The sequence below is a fragment of the Corvus kubaryi genome, unplaced genomic scaffold, assembly GCF_017639235.1.
Source record: "Corvus kubaryi isolate FWS band 111438036 unplaced genomic scaffold, C.kubaryi_AGA036_p1.0 65355, whole genome shotgun sequence".
Lineage (NCBI taxonomy): Eukaryota > Metazoa > Chordata > Aves > Passeriformes > Corvidae > Corvus > Corvus kubaryi.
Window position 1 is genome coordinate 52606 of NW_024581936.1, and position 23830 is coordinate 76435.

Below are 23830 nucleotides of genomic sequence, written 5' to 3' on the forward strand. Positions count from 1 at the left end.
GGTTGTTACCATTCTTTTCCCAGCTGCTACAAGTAACCCACGAGTTCAGTTTAAGACAGGCCACCTTACTGCTTTTAGGGTATATACACAGCGTGTGTCTCTTCACCTACGTCTCACCCAGTGATTATGGGACCATCAGCCACAACCCACCCCATTCCAGCCATTTGCATTTATCAGGTATGTGGTAAGTGCTAGGAAGTGTCTGTGGAAGAAGCTACATTCCAGGTATCTTCATGTTTCCTTCTTATTTGCTAGAACTCCCTAAAGTTAACAATTTAACCAGACTGACTCATGGACCTTTTTGCACAGCTGCTGCATTTCCATTTCCTGTATTAAGCCCTGTCTAACTGAAATAGTGGAGTGACGTGATATTTCAAAGCAAACCAATCTCTGTAAGGCTCTTTACCCTAAGCTGTGTCATTTTTGTTTCAAGGCAAACAGTTGTACCCGAGGTGTTAAATGTGCCTGTCAGTTTCTTTAAAAGAAACTGCTGCATTCTGTCTGTGTGGGACATTGAGTCACGGAGATCTGCTTGAGGTGCTGCTGGCAAGCACAACACAAGAAGCAAGGCATAAGAGAAGTAACATGTAGGAAGTAAATCTGCCAGGAAAAAATCTAAAAAAAGTCACCTAGTTCTCATCAAGAGCTGGAGAAGTGAATCTGCAAGTGTGATTTTTGGTTCTTTTGTTCATTTTTTATAAGTAAAAGGGGACTGGTGTGTTTTAGCAATGGAGTTGCAGGCATAGATTAGTTGCAGTCCATCAGGGCTTTTGTGGTACTTGCCTCCTGGAACTTGACCCTGAGATGAGCTTGCAGTGCTCAGTAAGTACTACACCTTAGAAAATAATAAAAACTGGAAAGCCACAGTAGTAACACTTTTACCTTGGTTAGGACCGAGAAGCAGAGTATTGCTTCTGGCACCTATCTTTCCACCCCCCCAGAAAAGAAACCCAAACAAACAAAAAAAAAAGGTAACTGTTTTCCAGATGGAAAAGCAGGAATTGTAGAATGAGACTTGAAAAGTGCCAGGATTGAAAATGTGTTGAATAAAACCAATACTAATAGTAATAATTCTGCCCAATTAAATTGAAGTTGGAGTTTGAAGTTCAAATAGAAGCACAGACACTGGGATCATCTTTGACTGTTGAACAAGGTAAGAGATTTCTGGTCAACAGTTCAGAAAAGGAGGAATGCTGGGAGTAAGTTTACATTACATGGACAGAGTTGAGTGTGAGATTAATTTGGTTGACCTAACTTCCTAATTTTTCTGCTCAAAATACTTTACAATACTTTATGATGGAAGAGGTGGCAGTACAACAGGCTATGGTCGGCTGAATTTGGTCAGCTGGAAGTTTAAACAGCCTCAGAACTTGTTTATTTTTGGGAGGTGTTCACCAGAGAGCTCTTCAGGAGCACAAGCAAGAAGTGCTTGGCACTTGTCGCATGACAGTGAATGCTTGGCAACAGCAACCACAGAAACTGAACAAGGGAAAAGGCTTTGTCTAACCTAATTGTCTCTGCTAAACGGATTGGGAATTTTGTTGGTGAATCCTGTCAAATGCCATAAAATCGGCTTCTGTGTCGTCACGGGAGACAAGTTAGATTAGATTCTGGATATTAAACCATGTGAGCTTGGAGATAGTGGGTATCTGCCATGATGTGGCTCTTTACTAGAGGCATGTTCATTAAAGTATTCCTTTATTTGGCATTCTTTTAGTTACACCTGGATTCAGCTTTTTGAATAAACTGCATTTGAAAAACAGGGACATTATTTAGAATGACATGTATGCTGCAGCAGTATTTCAGGGAGTGTTACCCTCTAAAGAGCTGTAATTCAGATAATCCCATTTGCTATATGAAAATACATGTAATTTCTTCTCAGAAATGCAAACTGTCAGAAAACTGTCTTTATTTTTGGAGGTACTGGGGTGACCTTGGTGTGTTGTGTCACTAGAATTACACTTTCCTTGTTTTCTCATTAAGCAAGAATGTTTTTCATTAATAGTTTTGAACAGATACAACTCGGCTGCTCAAAATGAAGTATTACACATTTTCTGATACAAAGTGTTACTTTAAAGGCTTTCATCAAATCAAGGAAAGAGTTAATTTTCCACAGTTATTTTGAAAATCTATTGCAAGAGTTGTTTTGCTTGTTTTAAGAAACTTTAAATGATTGTGCTTTTAGTTATGCCTTGCTATTATAAATGTAGGAGATTTTCAGCTGTTACAAGTCTACATTTCAGTGCTGAAATCATTGAATATGAAATTGACAGCAAACTAACACGAATAAAACTGAATTTACACTTTTAAAATATTTTATCATACAGAAGCTGACATAGCCATACCATAGAAAACGAATTTTGACAGAGATGGTTTTAATACTATTCCCATTCTGAGCGCCTTTGAGTACTTCATTGGCGAAAGAAACAATACTGTAAATCTAAAAAACTGTCCAGGAAAACTTTTAACTTGGTTTCATACTTTTACTGAAGTATGTGTGTTCTAGCTTTTGCCTTTATAAGCATGTGTAGTGTTTCTAATCTTGATCCAATTGCATTTTTGCAGGACAATGCAAGCAAAAGCATTCATAACATTGAAAGTATGAGTCTCTGCAGAGGATCACAAAATAAAGGCTGGTCTGTGTTGAGTCCAGGATCATAGTAAAGGTTCCCAAGCTAGCTCAGAAGTTGTTCTCTCTACCCAGAGCTGCTAAATAGGACTTTGAAACAGTTTCTGGGCACCAGTGCAGTCCTGTCCCTGTGCTGTTCCGTGTATAGCTCCAGCGTGGTGCTGCCAGCATCATGGTTATCTTGGCAGAGCCTGACTAGGTCAGCAGTGATGGTTTGATAGATCAAAAATGTCTGATTGTAAGAAAACTGGGGGTGTTCAAGCAGCTCAGTGGTTAAACTTTAGGTGTAATTTAATAATTTTAGGGTGGAGAAGGGAGAACCAAAGAAAATATGTTGCTGTTTTGAAAAATATCAGCTGGAGTCTGTTAGATGTCAGAAGACAGAGCATAGAAACAAAGGTCATCTTATTTGATTCCTGTGAGTGTTGTATGTGTAGTACTGCTGATAATTCCTGATATGTGAATTGCTGACAGCTAGGAGAGAGAAGTGAGCACTGCGCTGCCTAAGGAGCTCTGTGTTAAAGCTCTGCAGACAGACACCTGGGAATCCAGCTTTGAAATACTTACACAAAACCACTACCAAAAATAGTCACTTCAGCCAAACCAGTGGTTTGTTTAGAATGACCTGAACACAGTAACCAGCAAGTCCTGAGTAACACCATGTAGAAGACAGCCCTGAAGGAGATTTCCTAGTGGTCTGAATGCAGTCTGCCATTGCAGGACAGCTTCCATACACATTTCCACAGTGAGCTGACCCTGGACAGGATGGGAACTGAGAGTGCTGCTGCTTTCCTCTACTCTGCCCTTTCTGCCATTTCCTTAGCTGATCATCTCTTCAGGTATCTTCAGGTAACGTCCTGCTGCTGCTCATGTCAGGTAATACCTGAACACAGAGGAAAGAATCACTACTTGCCCTGGCTTTATCTTTGGAGGAAGCACTGCTTTTGGGATGCAGGGGATAGTGGTGTAACAGCACAAGACTTCCTCCTTCAGCACAGACTCGGCAGCAGCCTTGTAACCAGAAGAATCAGCCCCACAGAGAGGTTGCTTCAGTGTTTATGTATGCCACTGTGTTTAAGGCAGTCATACATTTATATATGTGTGTATATTTGTACAAGCAGAAGACAAAACACACAGAGACTTTTTACTGGAGATTAGTGTGCTCCCCCTGATGTTCTGTGGTCAGTAGGATTTTTAAAAAGAGCAGAAATTGAAAGGCCAATGAAAAGTGTTGTTAATTAAACGTGGAAGGTGCTGTCCTTGTTTGGACTGTCTGTTAATGGTATGAAAGCCCTGGTAAAGAGCTTAGCTGGCCAGATTAAAATTAAAAAATTGTGTCAGTCCATCTGCTAGCTCCAAGGAGTCTACTTCGATCATCTTTTCTTGTTTCTTCACTAAAGCAGAATACTGTCTTTGAAAAGAACAGTGCCAGGATGTCTTGGTTGACTTTTTTTACCTAATGCTTTCTCCAAAGATAATGTGTGACGTCAAGACATTTCCAAGAAGGGCAATGCTCTTGGTTGGTTCAAGGCTACTGTAAAGACAACAGCTCTCTTGCTAAAAGGGATTGGGCTTTTTTGCTTTTATAATTTTTTTTTTTTATTACACAAATAAGTATGTTTGGCTTCATTTGGAAAATCTTTCTTTGCCTTCCGGGAATGATTAACACAGATCTTCAAATAGTTGCAGGTAATGCAGACATCTTTCTTACGTTCTCGTTTACAAATTTAACTATAGTAGTGTGTAGAATTAAAAATATCTCTCTGATTTAATTGTAACAAAGGGGGCTAATACAGAGAAATGTTTGGTCAAATCTGTGCTGTGATAGCAGTGTAAATATGGAATACTTTGAGTGATTGCCAGGTGGTATAACTGCACAATTGTCTTGTTTTGAGTATAGAAGTAGCTATAGGAGGCAATTTTTTTTCAACTTTGAGATGTTAAATACTGGTAATTTTTTTCAATTTTTATTTTCTTTATTAGTTTTGTATTAAATCTTAAAAAGTAAGGTTCCATCTTCTGCTTTTGGGCACTGAACATGTGTCAATTTGGGTAGAGATTGGGGGTTTACCTTAGTGACATTTTTAGATGTTCTTTTCTGCCTCTGATAGACCGTCTGGTGATTTTTGTGCAACAGTGCTCATTATTAATATACTATCAAATAGCCATGCCTTTCATCTTTCATAAAAGTCAAAGGTCTACTGACTTTGAAGTTGCAGAATAAACTCATAATCTGTGGGATGAGAAATGCCATAGAGTTATTACTATTCTTTCTCTAATAAATGGTTGGTTGTGATTGTTTTTCAGGCACGTTTTCCAAGGAAAAGGGGGAAAAAGTGAAAGAAGTTGAGCTAAATAATTTCAGATCAGCTAACTGTGAAGGATAGAAAATTAGACTGTCAGACTAAATCTCAATATACATGTTCTTACCTCAGCTGTTTCCTCAAGTTTCTTCTGGAATGATGTGGAACAACTAATATAAGAGGAAATTACAAAAAAACAAAACCAAAAAAGCCCCGCAAAACAACAAAAAAACAGATACAACAACAAAAAAACCCCAACATAAAGCTGATGAGCCTTTTTATTCCTCTTTTTTTTCCCCCTGCTCTAGAAGAGTAGGGACCTGCCTCAGTGATGAAAGGTTAACTGTCCTTTCAAGCAGCTTTCTTTTTGCAAGCTATAGAGATGGTTCTTGGGGAAAGAAAGTATGGAGTAGGATTATTTCTCTGTTTTACTTCTGGCCCTGAAAGCTTCTAAATACATATATATTTACAAATATAGTCCCATTGACCTCAGCCTAATGACAGAAGGGAAATTAAACACAAAGCAGTAGAATTCAAAGGGTTAGAGCCTTACACTATGTTACCATTTGATGGGATACTGTAAAGAGCTTAAGGTTGTTGATAACATCGCAGTCAGAGACAGGTTCTGTTAACAGAAAAAAGCACAGCAATGTCCTTCAGAGACTACAGAAGTGGAATGAAGATACTAATGATTGCATCATTATCTCATCAGAGAAATTTGTGTGGTTTTAATTTCACAGCAGAAGCTTATTCAGCTGCAGAAGGAGGACAGGCTGAAGAAGTTTCACCAGCCCCTCAGCTCAGTGACTGGCAGCTGGCAAACCCTTCTCTGCCTCCTGGGTTGAAAAAGCCTAACAGCATCATGGATGCTGAGCAGTTCCACAGGCATTTGCAGTTACGAAGGAAGCGGTCCATTCTGTTCCCCAGTGGAGTTAAGATCTGCCCTGATGAATCTGTTGAGCAGGCTATTGCCAACCATCTGAAGTATTTCAGGCTCAGAGGTAAGTACATCTCGTGGGTAATTGATAAGGAACATTCATTTATTAAAAAGTTTAATTAAACTTTTAAACATAGTAAATATCAGGCTGTAGGAAATACATTATTACTGGAAGAAACTTTTCTGTGATAATCTTGCTTATGAGAGCTGGTCTGGGCTAAAACCCACTGTCTGTCTACACTCATATAAGAACTCTTGGTCCCTGAAACCACATTGTTTACTAAAATAATCCTTTCTCAGAACAGTTTGAATGCTGAGAAAAACAGGTGCTATGTACAGAGTAACTAAATAGCAGAGTCTGTTGGGTTTATTTAGTGTTCTTAAAGTGCCAGTAGAATTCATTGAGGCATCAGTCAGAAGAGTCAAGTCACCTCAGCCACGTGACTTTTGGCTCTGGCTGGTTGTGTGAAATGCAGTGTGTTTTGTGTAGGAAGCCAACCTCTGTGTGTTGGGCTGTAGTATAATAGACAGGAAGCCTTTCTTTTAAAGTGTGGAAGTTGGTGTGACAGAGCTTTCTCTGAAGAGCTGCAGTATTCCCACTGACATCTTTCACCAGATGAAATACTACAGTAACATGATGTATTTCGAACCCTTCTGTCTGACGGCATTGGAATGGGGCATCACAGTCACACAGCACTTTCTGCTCTGTGTGTCTGTACTGCAGCATTCAAACAATCTGTCATTATCTTAACATGTTTGTACAAAACTGGCAAAATGACAAAGAGCTGCTGTCAGAGGAGAAGGAAGGGTGTTCAGAGACTCATGTTTGATGAGATTTGATTACCTATAGAGAAACTCTCACTGGTGACAGTTTATTTACTTAGACAAGTGAAAAACAATAGCAACCAGGAGTTGCTTACTGTTTACATAAAAGTGAACATAAACAATGTATTTGGAGAACAAAGTGGAATTATATGGGGTTTTAGAGCATCATTCAAATATTAATTGGGCCCAGCTTGCAAGGGATGTTGACACTGATGATGATGCTGATGGTTTGACAGGCTTTGCCAGTTTCTCATTTCCACCCAATAGGACTCAACTGTTCTCTGTTTGCTCCAAATGAATCCACATATACCATGGGCTTTAACTTCAGTCACCCCTCACTTACCTGTGGTAGGGGTAGATTAGGGCAACACCAACTAAGCAAAAGTGTGAGTGATAATAAAGAAGAAAGAAATCTGTAAATTAGGTTGCAAAAGTATATTTAGGTCTTAATAATCCTAGGCTGAACCAAAAATCCACCTAGTCCATCTGTTTCCTTACTGGATTTAACAGCTTCCACAATCCACAAGGTTTCCTTGAGCAGAGAGGCTGTGACTACCCTTAGTGCTTTTAAGTTAAAACTTTTGAAAAAGATCTCTGAAAGGAGAAGAGGTGACTTTAATTAACAGCAAGGCATGCAAGGTCTGGTTCAAGCAATTTGTCATCTTCATTCTGTCAGCAGAAACTGCTGTTCCAGGAGTGTTGGGTGGTGTCTAATGATGTCTCGAGTAGGCACCTGAGGTGATGTAAGTTAGCGAAGAACTGTTTCCCATGGGAGAGACCTCACACTGGAGCAGGGGAAGAGTGTGAGGAGTCCTCCCCCTGAGGGGGAAGTAGTGGCAGAAACAGGCCCACTCCCCCATCCCCCTGCACCACTGCAGGTGAGGAGTTAGAGGAAACCAGGAGTGAAGTTAAGCCTGGGAAGAAGGGAGGTGAGGGGAAGGTGTTTCATGATTTGGCTTTATTTCTCGTTGTCCTGCTCAGATTTGATTGGTAATAAATTCAAGGAATATCCCCAAGTTGAGCCTGTCTTGACAGAATTTGGTGTGTGATCTCTCTCTGTCCTTACCTCAACCCAAGAGCCTTTTGTTACATTTTCTCTCCTTTGTCCAGCTGAAGAGGAGTGATAGAGCAGGATTGGTGGGTACTTGGTGTCTGAATTCAGTGTTACTGAGTTACATGCAAAGCTTCTAGTAGCCATCCAAATTGCCACAGTCCTCTGTCAACAAAATAATCCTAGGAAAAGGTGGGGTCACTGTTTAACACTCAGAGACCAGCCACTATGAGTGACTAGGAAAACAACTGACCCCAGAAGGGAATAAATATAAATGTACACAGAATCTGCTGATTTTTCAACCTCAGTGTGTATTTTTTAGAAACCTTTTTTAATTCTGTATATGTTGAAGTAAGAAATTACTTCAATATCAATATATACTTTCTCTGGAAAGGATGGTTTTAATATAGTCTATTCTTTCCTTGGTTTTGCCTTACTGCCAGCAGTGCAATGCCACTACCTTGGAAGGAAAGGTTGATTGCTATTTTGATCTAAAAGCTTGTTAGAAAATCAAAAAAGGTTTGCATGTGCTGCTTATCCAGGCTGTTTGTTCCATCTGTGTCAACCTCAGAAGCAAACAGGTGGGAATATAATTACCTGTCTGTAGCTCCTAGCTTTGTTTACTTTTGCTAGCTTGCAAAAGCCTCTCTAAGTGTTAAGAATGACGGATGAACATTCCTGTCATAGGCTTTAAGGAAGTGCTTATGTCATATTGCTGTAGGCTTAACAGTGTACAGCTTTTTGTTTTCTGACTACAACATCTGGATTGTTTGAGCCTTAAAAAGATACAAGATGAAGAATATGATAAATATAAGCCATTAAAAAATCAAAGTGGAACAAAATGTGGGGATCTGGAGAAAAATCAGTGTTTTCTAAAACAGCAGTATCACCCTTCAACATATGGAAGTCCAATTAATGGTATGATTATTCACTGGTGGTTTTATTACTGTGGTATTCAGAAGCACCAGCCTAGAACAGGGGTGGAGTTGTACTTGTTTTTCTACACCTGAAATCTAAAAGAAAAATTTCTGAAGTGCTGCTTTATTCTTACAGTCAATCACATGCAGAACAGAGTTTTGCAGTAGCAGATGATACTATTTTCACTCTTTTGAGACAAATCCTGGATTATGATTGTCTCTGTACTGCCCAGTCTCTGTATCTCTTGTAGCTGTATTTGGAGGTTACTGTTGTCTGATTTTCTATTTCATTTTTTTCAATATGGGGATGGAAATCAGTCATAGATGTTTACAGATTCGGTACTGTAGGCCTATGGGTTGGGTCTTAGGGTGTTTTTAACTGATGTCCTTTTAAATGGTGTAGTGTTATGGTTGCTGATGGAAGAGTCTTGTAAGTGTAATGGTGGTTCATGGCTAGACTGCTGTCACAAAGTGTGTCCAATGGGCAGCTGGAGATTCCACAAAAAAATGTTGTGGAAATCTAATAGTGGGATTTCAGACAGTGAGTGGTCTAGACATGATAATGTCTGTTATGATGTTCTTTGCTGCTGACAGGGAAATGGTAGCCCAAGCCACAGGTAAATTAAATTTATTATGTGAAAAATAGCCATGCCCACTCAGACCAAGTCTGTTGTGACCAGTCACTCTATGCAGACAATTCAGTGAAGCTCTCCATTCTCTGTTGTGAAAATTGTTGGTAGAGGATTGTAGTAGACTTAGAATTTGAATTAGCATGTAAAACAGAAACAATATAAGGATTACAAGATAGCATGCCTTGTACTGTTCACCTGTCTCATGCCTGTTAATTGGGTAAAACAAATGCTGCTGGATTTTGTCACCATGGCTCAGGGTAATATGCTTCTTTGCCACCTCTGAGATGTAATTACTCTGGTGGCTACCTTTCCTAGTTCTCTTTGCAATTTTTCCTACTGTGACCCTCTTTCTTAAACTATTCAGTGTATGCTCATGAGTACTTTTTGGTTTTGTGAGCACTGATCCTCTTTTCACATGAGTAGATCAGATGGTCTCTCTGCCAGAACTGTTCTTGTCAGCCAGAGCTTCAGATAAGCTGAACATCTAAGGACAGCTTTTACAGATACTGACCAAACAACGAAACAGATGGTATTGCAGTGGGCTGTACCTGATGAGACACATGGGCATTTCTGAACTTTGGAAAGAATTCCTGTTTCTCAGGAATTAAATTCTATGCATGACTGTAGTCCTTAGACTGGGCATAGCACTATGCTTGCTCATTTTCCCCTTTCTTCAGTCCCTTCAAATCTGTTTACTGAAACATTAGAAATAATGACGTTATTTTCTGCCTATGAACATAGTTAAGAGTAAAGTTTCAATTTGATACAGAAATCATAAATGTTACAAGTTATTCAGATCTTGCTAATGACGAAGGCAAAGAGCCAAAAGTCATAAAAACTACCTGGCTAAATAGAATACATTAAATAATGAATCTAGCTGGGTGAGCCTTTTTTCCCTGTTTCTGCCCCATCCCTGGCACATATTACTTATAGCTCATACTCAGCAATTAGTTTCTGAAGTTTATTTGTAGAAGGTCTGTCTCCCTCTATGTTTGAATTTTTAGATGCCAGCATATGCTTCTGAGAAACTTGACTTTTTCCATGAAGGACACTTGTTTGCACTGAAATATTATTGGTGAGAATAATTTATTTGCTAGATTTTAGTATGGTAATGTTCAAATCAAAAATCTTTCATGTGAATTAGCTAATTCACATTCAAGCCTTTTTCTGTTTAAACCCTTTGTTTCTTTTATGTATCTTTTAAGGGTTGCTTTAAGGGTGTTATAGGCCATAGACAGTAGCATTGCAGCAATAGATGAGTGATTTCTTTGCATGTGTGTATTAATTTAACAAAGCCTTTGCAGCAATGACCTCATAGGAGGTATCTGTCAGTGTGACTGTAGTCTTCATCAAACCCCTCTGCCATTAAGCTGTTCAGTTGTGCAGAAATTATTAGAGAGGAGGAGGAGTTGGTCTCATGTTGCCTCAAAATAGAATATTCAGCCTGATTCAGTGCTCCTAGTCACCATACACGGTTCAACTCTTAAGAAGCACTAATGAGATTTAATTGGGATTAAACTCCAGCACTGCCCACTTACACAAATGGCCAGAAAGCCACCCTACCCCCTACAGGGTGCTCAGTGCTGTCATGTGGTGCCTCTTCTGTTAACCTCAGAAATCCCTGAGCACACACTGAGTGTAATAGGCTAATTGTCTCCCGTTTGAGAGATCAATGCATCCCCAGTGGTACAGCTTGAGCCACAAGGATGCTGTATCAAGGATGCTCCACGTGTGTGAGGGGTAGCCAGGCTGGAGAATTTCAGAGCAAGAGAAAAGTCATTTAATTACATCACAGATCTTAGCTGGAGGTTTTGAAAACAGTGACGATGTCTTTAGGAAAAGATGCTTCAAATCAATTTTTTTTCACTCCTTCCTGCAGATTAGTAGGACTGAAAAGAGCTTGTGTCTGCCTATGAGGAATTTTTTGGGTTGAAACACAATTATCTTAAGCTTTTCAGGATATTGTCTATTATTTTTGAGTATTGCTTGAGCATAGACACTGCATTTGACGTAGATAAGCTCCCAAGGGCTGGGTGTTTCTGCTTTTGAAGCAGATATGCTGACAGACAATTCCCATTGGAATTGTCTTATGACATGTCTGGCTTTCTGAAGCAGCCTTTGAAACCCGCCTTGGCCTTTAAAGGTTAAAACATTGCTTACTTCAAGTGCCTGTGACACCTGGCTCAAGTAGAAGCTTGCACAAGGGCGTGGACCAAATGTGCTGATCTTTTAATTTTTTCCTACCTCCTCTTTCACCTGAAGATGATTATTTCAGTGATGAGTTAAGTGACTTCTAATTTGTGAAGCTTTTCAGGATGGGGAGTACATGGAAAATGTAGTATATGCATGCAAAATATACTTTGGAGACAAAATGCAGAACAAGCCATGTGATTTGCATTCTTGGTTTGAATTCTGGTTTATTGTGCTAGTCGGTTACATTTCTTCAGCATACCTGTTCTTTTTCCTGTAGTCAGCTGGACCTGATCATATCTCTTGTAGCAGGGAGCTTCTCTTTATCTCATAAACCTTCATTTTTTTTTTTTTAAACACTTGAATTCTTTGGTGGAAAATTGCAATGTAGCCGAAGGATCAACTAACATTAAAATACAAGTTAGTTATTACTGCAGCCATGGGATGAAGGAAGCAATTTTCCAGAGGAGCTTACCTTCCCACTCACATGTAGCTTCAAGACTCTTAGCTCACTGCCTTAAAAGATTGATCTCGATTTTATGATGCTTTTAATCAGTATTGTTTGCTGGGGATTAGAGGCCTCATCACAAATCCCGTCTCCTCCAGGGCCTGGTGTTGCTAATGCTGTCCCACACATCTGTGCGCTGTAGCGGGCTAGTGAAAGTTTGGTGTGAGATCCAGACATGAAGAGCAGCTCTTTGCATATGGCCCAAGGGCAGAGATGCTCTTCAGGTGGCAGTGGTAGTGCTGCTGGGTCTGCTCAGCAGTTCTTCCTCACGCTGGCAGGCCTGCCTGCTTGGTCGGCTTTTTAAGAATTTTGTAGCTAGTCTTAGAAAACTAAATCCCGGAAAGATCATAATGCAAAATGCAGCAGCTTCAATCATAATTCTGAATTATTGGGCTCCTGGCAATTTATTATAAGCTCTTATGCAGCAATTTTTTTTCCATTCTCTATCTCCTTTAAATGTTGTATATTTAAAAGTCAGAGTTGCATTTCTGCTTGAAAAGTTCAGTGGTCAACTGTTTGGTCCCCCCTGACTCTCATTTTGTTTCAATTTCTGTTTAGGTTTCAAGGAGTTGCTATTTTAAATCTTAGTCAAATTTGCTTAATTTATTGTCAGCATATCCGTATAATGTATTTGACACAGACACTGGCAAGTTTCTGGAAGGACAGAAAGGAAAGATAGTAAATTATTTTAAAAAGTAAGTTATAGTTATTTCCTGAATCTTCCAGTTAAGTCCTGTTTGACTTTGGTTTTGTGCCTCCAACTTTTGTCTACAGAGTCTCAGAATGCTTAAAATCTAGTTAATGAAAAACATGTTTTTCTTTATGGGAGTTATCAAGAATTTGTTGTAAGAAACTCTGAAAAACCTCCCTCACCTACAGATAGCTGAAAACCCATCACAGGGTGTGCTTACCTTCAAGTTAAAAGAAGGGTGATCACACTTACTAGCCAACTTGAATGCACTGTGAGGGTGGTGTCTTTTCAGTTCCCTGGGTGGCCACATCAAGTCAAGGTAAGAATCGGCTCCCTTTTCGACTTTGCAGAAGGAGAGGTGGAAGATAAATTGTGCTTGTCTCTTTCTTTATATGTCTGTGATTTGAACCACACTGAATAAATTGTATTGTTCTGTCTCTATGCTCGGAATGGCAACTCTCTTCTAACTGTGAAACAATGAAAATATTTATGAGAAAGAAAGAAAAAGAACAATTTTGTTTCACTCTTTCTTTGCATTTACTCTTGAGCACCCTATAAGTAAGCACATCTGAGGCTGGTTCTTGTGATGAACACTTACAGCCTGGATTTTTTATCCTGCAGAGCAATCCCCTGCTTTACGAACTGGCCAGCTGGAATAAGCAAGACAGTGACAAGACAGACTGTGTGTCAACAAGGTTGCAGGGTGATTGTGTTGGCAAGCTGCTCACCATGGCTGAGGGTATGGTTTCCTGGACAGGGCTAACAGAAGTGTTCAAATGGCGGTTGTGGCAGATGTGTGCTTGGAGTTTTTTATCTGTCCTCATGTGTCAGAACTAACACACTCTCAGACTCTGTGGAGGGAAGAGAATACAGAAGGAATTTGCACTATGTTGTCCAACTTGTTGCTCACCTCAGTGGAAACAGCTAGATAGGAGAGGCTAGAGAGGACAAAATGTGACTGCTTATCCATATCTCATTTCTTCCTTTTGCAGAATACATGGCTGTGGTGACAGCTTAGATCTAATTAATGGGCTTGGAGCCCACAGATGTCACAAAGCCTTTGGGGCTGGAATTCAGTGGGGTGTCTAATTCCAAATGAAAGGACACACAGAAAATCCTTAATCTATTGGGAGCTGATTGGAACAACTGTTTGTATGGTAGCAGCTTGTATTCAGGCAAGACACTGTCTCATCACATTTATTTTAAACTTGTTTAAGAGCATTAAGGAAAACTGTATTCAATTACTTGCAACTGGGAAGCCAGTCCTTTGCCTGTTGGCATTTGAAAACCAAAGCATTAGACAGTGTCCCTGGAATGTATTTGCAAGCTATTGCTATAGCTTCAGTCGTTACTGAGAGTCTGCTGAGGATTTATCCCAGCCACAGGAAGTAATCTCATTGTGGGATCATTGCTGTACAACGCGGCACCTGGAGTGAAAGATCCAGAATGTAGGATATAAGTACCACCAAAAGAAATGTGAGCAAGGGATATTCCTTAGTGTAGGCTTCTGGATTTGAAACTAGACTTCAGTTTTTTACTGGGTGCCTAGCTCTTACGAGTGGGATGGTAGGGAGAATACTATAGATGTTATTTTGCTTCAGGAAGCTTATTAGTACTCCAGCAGGAACCAGAAATCCCGGAGCAGGATTATGGCTTCATTGCCTGAGGTCTGTGCAGAAGTCGGATGGAAATGTGGTCCCTGCCTCAAAGGGTTTGCAAGTGTAGCTTGAGGGGGGGATGTGAGATGGTGCATGGATGTTTGTCAATTTGTCTGTTTGTTTCTGTTTAATAGAGATGCGTAAGTGAAACTGATTGGAAACGTGGACAATACTTTCCAAATGACTGTGTCTTACAGATAAAGTTAACTGCCTAGATGCTGGAGGGGTGCTAGAACAGTAACATCCTACTGACAGTTAATAATGAAGAGTTTGGGGACTTTATTTTTTTCTGGTCACACATACCGGATGAGCTACAATGCTAATCTCCATGTCATAAAGCTGTTGGGAGTGTGGCATGGACATGAGAAATGTCTTTGTATTTGCAGAGTTCCACAACAGAGAAATGGTCTCAACTGCTCTGATGAACTGAAATGCAGGGTGGAAAAAAAAACTTCTTCTGCATGGTGCCATCCAGTATGCCAGAGTCAGCTAAGCTTTAAGGGTGCTGCTGCATAGGAAACAGTTCCTTAAGGCTGTTATTTGTAAAGCCTTTGCATTTAAGAAAAATGTCCATGTCTTGGTTGAATGAAAATATTTCCATATGTGATCTATGTGTTTTTTACATATGTACATTTAAACAACTTTGGAATTTGGAAAAAAAAGTATCGAGAAGAAATAACAGCAAGGTACTGGGTTTGGCAGCCCAGAGCTAATTTTAAAGCTGATTGAAGAAAATGACTTCCTGAAGATAGATTTAGTCTCCTGTAAGGGCTTGCTTGTGATGTCAGGACTTTCCTGGAATGCAAAGCATTCCTCTGCTGAACTGTCTGCATAAGTAGTGAAATCAGATTAAGGTCAAAAAGCAGGTTTGTCCACTACTACTTCAGGATGGCATTTGGTGTAAATTATTTTGAGAGTTTGCCTTTTAATGTTGCTGTCTTCCAGGACACAAGGGAAATCCTATAAATCTTTCTCTCTTTGAGTTATGCTGGGTCACAGAGTTGTCCTTGCTTGAGCATCATGTGACCAACTGCTCTGAGTGGCAAAAAGAGTTTGTGCAAGGTTGGGAGGTTAAAGAAGACAGTGTAGTGTATGATATTAAACCTTAATTCTCAGGCTGACTGTTCAGAGCTGTCCAGTTCTTTCTCAGTGAACACCTACAGTACAGTTAGAGCTTGACTTCTTTCTTACTGTATTATTTTGAGTCATCATTCTGCCCTGTTTTTTGAATTATGAGTGCAATTGTAGTTTCTGAAACACATTTTAAATTCTGTGTAAAGGTGAGTCCAAAGGAATTGTAACTGACTGAGCCTACTAAACTTTGATCAGTGCCAATATCTTTCTTACAACTTAAGCTCCACCTCTACTTCCTGTGAGGACATTTGCCATACTATTTTGGTTTTCTAGGTTTTCTAAAAATTTGATTCATTGATCAAAGGGCAGTTTCACTCACTGGAAATACTGTTCTTGATGATTGTTAAGAGACAAGTGCTTTCTCATGTTCTCTTATTTTTATCTTAAATTTTCTTTAATTATTTCTGTTTAAAAAGTCAGGGGTAGAGGTAGTATGAGTGTGGAAGATCCATTATGTCTTCATTTCAGTCCCTTCAATGCTTTCCATATTTCCATGTAGATGTCAGGTCACTGTGTTCTATGTGTTAAAGTGCTGATAAGCTTGCAACACTGGGACAATAATATCCTGGCCACTCGTGCCACAGAAGCACTCCTGTTGTACTAACACCAGACTTTTCTTGTGCCTTCAGTGTGCCAGGAAACAGTCTGGGAGGTCTTCAAGACATTCTGGGACAGACTGCCGGAGCGTGAAGAGTATAATGCCTGGATGAGCCTGTGTGAGGAAGGAATAATGAGCATCTTTGAAATGGGCACCAACTTCAGTCAGTCTGAGGAGCACCGGAGCCTGATCATGAAGGTGGGTGCAACACCTGCTTGGAGTGTCCTCATGGGCAAGGGCATCATGTCCTACTGCAACATGCAACTTTGACATATCACATTTGGCAGTAATGGACAGAGCCCTTAAAAGAGACAGGTGTGGGTATTCCAGCTCGAGGATCTGTAGTTCTGAGATCAGTTCCAAAACAATGCTGTGGGTGATCCAATGGAGGGAAAAGCAGCAGTGATGAAGAGAATGTTGTCTTCAGTAGATGTGCTCCTGACAAGTAGATGGTGTCCAGATCCATGATGTGAGTCAGGTTGTGGTGCATTTAGCAGCCTTCCTGCTCTGAGCTGCACACTGAGGTGCCTTCAGCCCAAATGGCACTCAGGAGCAGGAAGTTCCGAGCTGTAGTTCTGATGCTACCAAGCCCTGTGGCATAATTGCCTGTTTAATGTTCTACAGGTTTGTGATGTCTGTGTATTGCTGCCTGACTGAAATGAGTGTAGTTGTAAATAAAAAAACTTCGGTGTCCTATGAAGGCAATAAATAACATTAGGTAACTCACCATGGGAAGTTGCAGGTTAAAATCAGTGTACAAGTGTAAAACAAGTCAATAAAAAAATGCTGAATATCTTAGTATCTTTTCTGTTGATTCAAGTTTATTTTAGCTTGAAGAAAACAAAAGAAACATGTCAAACTAAAAAAGCCTGTCTCAAATGAAATACAAAGATGTGTTTTCAGGAGTTTGTGAATTTTAAAATTAAGTGCTTAACTTTGTATTCATCTAAGATACAGTAGATATCTTAATTTCTCCGGATAAAAACCTTCTTAAAATGTATGGTGGCTTATGGATCTTCTTTATGATCACTTTTGCAAGTTAATGAATGGTAAGTCTTAAATGTGCAACCCCATAGAATCAGTAATGTTCAGTCAGTGTGGATGCGCTGACTTTTTCCTCTCTTCCTCTTTTATTGCACTTCTATGCTAGGAATGTGCACTAAGGAACGTGAATATGGAGACTGTTGTGGATCATGGAGACAAGTTTTTTTTCCTGAGCCTGCATGTTAGTCTTCCCAGGTGATGCTAGCCAAAGTTTGCTTCTGTGAAGTCTGATGATGCTGTTGCCCCTAGAAGACTTTGCAAAAGGATGGAGAGAAATAAAATTAATGTGATTTTTTTTTTTTTTTTAATGCACACAGCGCATGCAACTGTTTTATGTAAAATTTTGGCAATGAGATGATCTATAGTGGGAATTTATTAAAAGAAATCAAAATAACTCTTGGAAACGGGTTGATGCATCTAACTTCACACTGCTGCTCTCCTATTTTGGGTATGGCTCTGCAGCATTACGGTGGAGTCAGCTAAAGTGCTCTGTGTTTGGCCTTTTCAGAAGGTTTACATATAATTTAGGTTTCCTTTCTCCTGTAGATGGATATATTCCCTTCAGCACTGCAATATTCTGGAAAAAGCACTTTTCATTCTTCTATTTTCTTTCAGCACAATTGGTAAAAGGTGATGGTTCTTGGGCTGATTTGATAATAGATTAGTCTGTGGTAAGAGGGACAGAATGCTGGCACCTCTGTACTCCACAAAATGTCACAAATCTGTCAGGTGACTTTTTTTTAAATAAAAAGCTGAACTCTGTTTAACTTTGAACCAAAGACTGAAGGCAAGAGCACTCTATTCTATCCCCCAATCAGTCACTGTCAAAAGATCCAATGACCTATTTTTAAATGAATAGGTCAGAGAGTGGATTTAATTGCTAGCTCTAGTACTGACTCACCTTTCTCATATGTTCTTGTGCGCAAAATTCTTGTCAGAGTGTGAAACCTTTTTAAAGCAGCAGTGAGAATGTTAAGTCCAAACAGATGTAGTGGATACATCTCTACTTTTAAGAACATCCTTCTTGCTGCTGGTTGCTTGCCCCAGTCTAATGTGGTGGTAAGAACTGGGGTTTAGCCTGTGGGACCAAACACCCTTCTAAAGCCCTGTGTCCTACCCTCTTGTTCTTTCCACTCTCACCAGCTAAGAGGACCAAGTTGCATGGTCAAGCCTTTCCATTACTTGTGGGATTTTGTTTCCCTCTCATTACGCCATGTTCATTCATTTGGTTGCTGTCAGCTGTTGCTATTTTTTTCCCCATTCCTTAGGTTTGACCTCTAAAGCACTGAGCACTTCTCACCAAAGGGCTGCTGTCGTTTCACTGCGTGCACAGCACTCTGTAGTGGCCAGGTGTGATACATCTAATAGGCCACACTCTCTTGCTTAAAAGGAAGATTCACTTTTCCAGTGGTTTTTTTTGTTTGACCATTACACTCCTCATTAAATACCACTTGTTTCTAATATTCCTCTGCTCTCCAATGTCTAAAATCATCTGTGGTTAATTTCAAGAGTTTAGTTTAGAGCCTTCAGTGATAAAAGTAATTCTGTTTTTCTTTTGGTATATATTGGCTGTTACTGCCATAGCATTGCTCTGCTGCCTCTTTTGTATGGGCATGTTGGCAGTTTCTGGCAGTCTTATTTCAAAGTGTCTTTTTGTATTGCTTTTTGGTAGATTGCAACACGAAATTTAATTTTTAGAAATGCTGCATGTCCTGAATTTTCCCCTTCTCTCTCAAAAGAAGTCCAGGGTATCTGAAAATTAGGCAAACTAAATCTGTGGGGTTTGCTTTCAATAAACAATAATTCAGCAAACTGATTGCTTTCATGCTGTTTATGTAGTAGTGGGGAGGAAGGTCTGTTATGAGCAGTGTAATTAAATGCAATCTTATTAGCCTTCCTCCTTGTTTTTTTCTTAACCTTTCCTCTAAACCCCAGTAATCACTGTCACACATCCACAGATGCTGCAATGTCTGGTCCAACCTAACTTAGTTCATGCAGATAAAAATTCTCTTTCTCTTAACATACTTTCTTACTGGATATCAGCTGGAGCTTAGACCAGCTGATCTCAGCTTTCATGCTTCTTTTTTTTGTGTTGGAGATGTGAGGTGTGTCTCTGTGGGTTTCCCTGTAATATCTGTATATACATGCATGTGCATGTGCTAATACAGAATGTATATACTAAATTACCTGAGTTTCTTATAGCAGATCACCTGCCAGATTTTCAGGAGGAGCAGGTGGACATACTCGTGCCAGGCATAAAAATGGTTTTAAATATCCTTTTTTTTTCCCCCTTGAATTTTCCATTTTAATTTATGTTAACTGACAGTACTTTACATAGGAAGAACACTATCTGAACTAATTTCTTTGGCTATTAAGTAGATTTACAAAGTGTGAGATTGTTAACCTCTCTTTTCAATTCCTGATGGAAATGCAAATGGAGAAGGTAATTCCAGTCCATAGGGTGGGGTTTTTTCAGTATAAATCTTCATGTAAAGCTTCCTTCCTACAAATTAATTTGGTTTGTGTTCCTTACTGTGTAGCTGTATTTCAGTGGGGAGTAAAACCATGCTCCATAGAATGTCCTCATTCATCCCATTCTGCAATTTGAGACAAGTATGTTTGGAATTCCACTATTGCCAAATTTGCCCTGACTCTGCCCTGTGATTTTGGCCATGTTCCCACTTGTGCTAGGCAATTTTTGGAAAATCCAAGTGAGGAGAAATGCAAGCAAATTTAATACTGGTTTCCCAAGAACAATGGGTAACTTGCTGTGAGATTGAAGCACTGCTGCCAAGCACCACAACCTGTGTGTTCACAGGAGAATTTACAGCTGGCATATGGTATACTTTGTTAGATACCCACATAGCTGCTGGGCACACTTTTTGGCTTTATAAATTACTGAAATAATGCAGCAGTTTTGGAGCAGTTGGTTGAACTGTTTTGACACTGTTGTCCTGCAAGTAGCCTTTTGCACAAGTTGCATCAGAAGATGCCGCACTGAACATTTAAGTGTGGAGGAATAAAGCTAAAAGAACCACGGGTGTGAAAAATATGGAGTGGTAGTAAGAATAAAGATATCTTCAAGAGGTTTAAAAAAAGGAGATCTACAGTCAAGCACATCTTTGTGCAGTCTGTGGTACTTTAAAAAACCCAGAGCCATAAACCCACAACTTGCAGAATATACTGCAATCACTGAGCTTCTGTTGAAAGATACTGGTGAGTGTCTTTCACCCTGTAGCCACCTTGCCAATACCTTGATTGCTTCCATTCTTTAATGGAAACTCAGGTGAATTCAAATTGACTAGAAGTATAAATGCTCACATAATTAAACCCAGTATCAGATCTTGTTATGAATAGAATCCATAAATGTATCGCAATTAGAAGAGGAGGGAAAAAATACAATTCCTTCCTATGGAATATATTAAAAAGAAACCCTGTTACTAAGTCATGTTTCAAATTTTTTTACTTTGAATTTTTTTCTTTAGCCTGACATAGTACAACAGAAAACAAGTAAATAGAACAGAAGTGCATGTTGAACTTCTGCTGGTTTGTAATGGAAACTTTATTATAGAATGTGGCTGTCACACAGGCTGACATTTTGCAGCTGGCCTTTGGCTGTGGGGAAAGAAACATGTCAGTGGTTTTCTTGGGTGATTACTAAGAGCAATTTTACAGCCTCTTGTTTAATACCCTTATCAAACAGAATATATTTTATTTAGCAAAGCAAGTAGAATGACTGCAGAACAAAAAAGTGACAGTCAAAATGTAGAATATATTTGGTATTTCTGTGCAGTTGTCAAGTTCCTGCTGGCACACGAGGATCTCTGAACTCCATGATTCTTCAGCCATTTGTTATTTGTGGCAGTCTCAGACCCCTTATTTCCAAATGGGAGAAAAGACCTTAGTAAACAGGGGAAATGTAGATCATGCTGAGGAGGAAGCTTCCTTCTGGAGCAGAAGACATGAGTCAGTGCCATGCCCACTGCTTAACCCTGGTTTCTGTCTGCTGCTTCCCGTGTGAGGATGAAGTACAGCTCAGCAGTACCTGCCACTGGGAAGGCCTGCAGGATCTAGACTGTGTGAATTATCAGTTTGGTGGATATCTTGAAAGAGGTCTGATACTATTCCTTGATGGGTAGAGAGAACCTAAACTCCTGATGGTCCTACTTCCCTGTGTAATTGCCACACGTCTTGTTAAGTCATGGTGGGCTGAGATAATTGTTGTGACCTTTCTGTTCATCAAAGCAGTTAAAACAAGCAAAGATGCTTTCTGACTTGCATGACTTTGGCATTGTTCTTTTGGTCAGTTATATTGGGGCCATTTTTAATTCATAAAAATCCTGAAACTTGATGTTTTACCAATCCTGGAGAATTCAGGAAATTTAGGTTTGGCCAAGAGTCTCTAATTTGAATTTGAAGGTAGGTAGACCTTCATCTTTCTAGGCTGTATCTCCTTCCCAAGTCCATAGCAAAAAGCAGCTTAAAGCCTGATACTTCAGGGCTTTCAGTGTAAAGTTTTGTCTGCATCCTGCATTTCCAGTGTGGGCATGTAATGCATGTCACAATTTCTATTTCTCCAGATTTCAATCAAATTTCAGAAAATAAAGTTTTAAGGAGACATTGTTCCTTACAGGTCTGATGACAATCTACAATGCCAAGACGTTGGGAAAAGCTGTTATGAGAAATGAAGCATTAAAAGAACCCATGTAACTTAATCTGTTGAGCAGATACTCAGCCATACCTGCTGAGGGCTCCCATACAATCCCATGTCCATAACTAAGCATATCTGAGAGTGTTGGGCAGATGGGATGGGACAACAGGAATTAGGTTATGAATCCTTTCCAAAGGAAGCAGGTCTGTGGGATTTTTTTTGGTTGCTGGTGAGAGGGAAATTTGTGCCCTGCCCACTCTGGTGGGTCTGAGAGCCAAGAGTTAAGCTGAGACTTAGTGTGGAAAGGAGTCTGTAGCAGAGCTTTGCCTGAGAATCAAAAGGCAGACAATTTCCCCAGGAATCCCCAAGACTGTGATGGGAGGTGCTAACCTATCGAAAGGCAACTTGAAAAGTTCCTGGGACAAGATACAAACCCTTCAATGGTGTTGACTCCGCAGTACTTTTATAAAGTATTGACTTTCCAGCCCCTGAGCAGCTCTATTTGCTTCAGTGTGTTTGCAGCACGAACTGCTCAGTGAGAGATTAGTGTAAAAGGGCAGAAGGCAAACCTGCCCGAGGATGTCTGAATGGGTAGTGTAACAAAACACCTTCTTAGTACGCTGAAATGGGTACTTAACAATGTACAATAAATGATTCTGCCTGAATTCTAAAAGCTGTGTTTGAAAGTGGGATGTAGCATCCCAATGATATGAATTACTTGGAACCACTTACTCCCAGTGCTGTAGTTTGAATACCTCACAGAAGCAGATTATTTTGTCTTCCTCAGGTTCCTGTGGAAGTCCTCTTCTGCTGTCTCTCCTCTTCCCCTTTTCGGTGACCTTCCTTGCTAACCATTGCCTTTCTCTGTTTACTTAAATGTCCTAACCACACTTTACATTTTTTTCTTTGCACAGAACACTTCCTTTTGTTTCTTCTCAATCTGGAAAAATCCAGATCACATCTGCTCTTTCACATCCCCCATCCCCTCGTATGGATGCAAAAAAACATTTTTCAATTGCCCTCCTTTGAGCCATGTCAGATTTCCTTCACCCTTTTTCTTATACATGCACTTGCTGTTCTCCTATTGACTTTCATTCTTTGCATTACAAGTTTTAGCCTCCTCTAGCTTAAAAAGAAAACCCCTCCACCTTTGCCATATATATCTATATCTATATATATCTAGATATAGATATCTCTAGCCTTCATTTCAAGTTGCACCTAGTTGAAACAATATCTGTTCCACTAAGCTGCTCCTGCTATCTCTCCTCTTACTCACTGTAGACTGTATTTTTACCTTACCTGCCAGGGATGTGCCTCAAAGCACTGCTTCCTATTCTGGCCTTTCTCTATGGCTTCAATTCTGGACATTGCCATCCATTTCCTTGAATTGTGCCCAGTGCTGTGGCCTTGTCTTCAAGGGAGCTCTGCCACGCACCATGGTGGGGAATCAGGATAGGCAGATAGAGAATCATTTCCAGTTGTATCACTTTCCTGTTGTAAATGATGTGTATAGGTGGGTTAAATCAAATATGCTTGGTACAGTACTACACAGATGGGATTAAATTAATATGGGATTATTTCAGATCTCCTTGGCATCTCCTCTGTCTTTTTTTCCTGCCTGGGATTACCCTCAGGATGCTTTGTCTTCTATGCATAATGATAGTCTCTTAGGATCAGGCAAGAATGTCCTATAATTGCTTTTCTGCAAGCTCATGAGTTGACAGAAGCTCCTCTGGTTGGTAGCATATGTGATTTGTGGTATTGCGGTAGCCTGTGTTTAACACATTTGTAGTAATGCACAATAACTTTGCATTATGTAAAAGTAACTGTTGAGAAAGGGGAGCACTACAGCAACTGACACAAAACTCAGCTCCCAGCACTAGAAGAATTGGTACAACAATGATGTCAGGGACGGTCTTGGTTCAAGTATTCAAAAGCTAAAGATTTTAAACAATCTTTGCAGGTCCATGTGCAGTAGGTAAATTTCTATCTCCATCTGAATGAAGGAACTGAGTCAGAGAGGTGAGGTGTTTTGGCAAAGGCTATTCTGTCCTAAGTGATT

The 23830-nt window shown here is 39.9% G+C and overlaps 1 protein-coding gene across 6 annotated transcripts in view; it reads left to right on the top strand.

Annotated features, from left to right (window-relative positions):
- Window positions 1–3954: 3954 nt before the first annotated feature.
- The window catches only part of LOC121673314 (interphotoreceptor matrix proteoglycan 2-like), a 57072-nt gene continuing 37196 nt past the window's right edge, over window positions 3955–23830 (top strand). For 3 of the 6 annotated variants that reach the window (XM_042046523.1, XM_042046525.1, XM_042046526.1), the window contains exons 1-3: window positions 3956–4318; window positions 5673–5933; window positions 16105–16271. In XM_042046523.1, the coding sequence (XP_041902457.1) occupies window positions 4246–4318; window positions 5673–5933; window positions 16105–16271 (501 nt within the window). In that variant the 5' untranslated portion in view covers window positions 3956–4245. Of the gene's footprint in view, window positions 4319–5672; window positions 5934–16104; window positions 16272–23830 lie in introns of all 6 variants that reach the window. The other 3 variants (XR_006019176.1, XM_042046524.1, XM_042046527.1) reach the window with 3 other exon arrangements.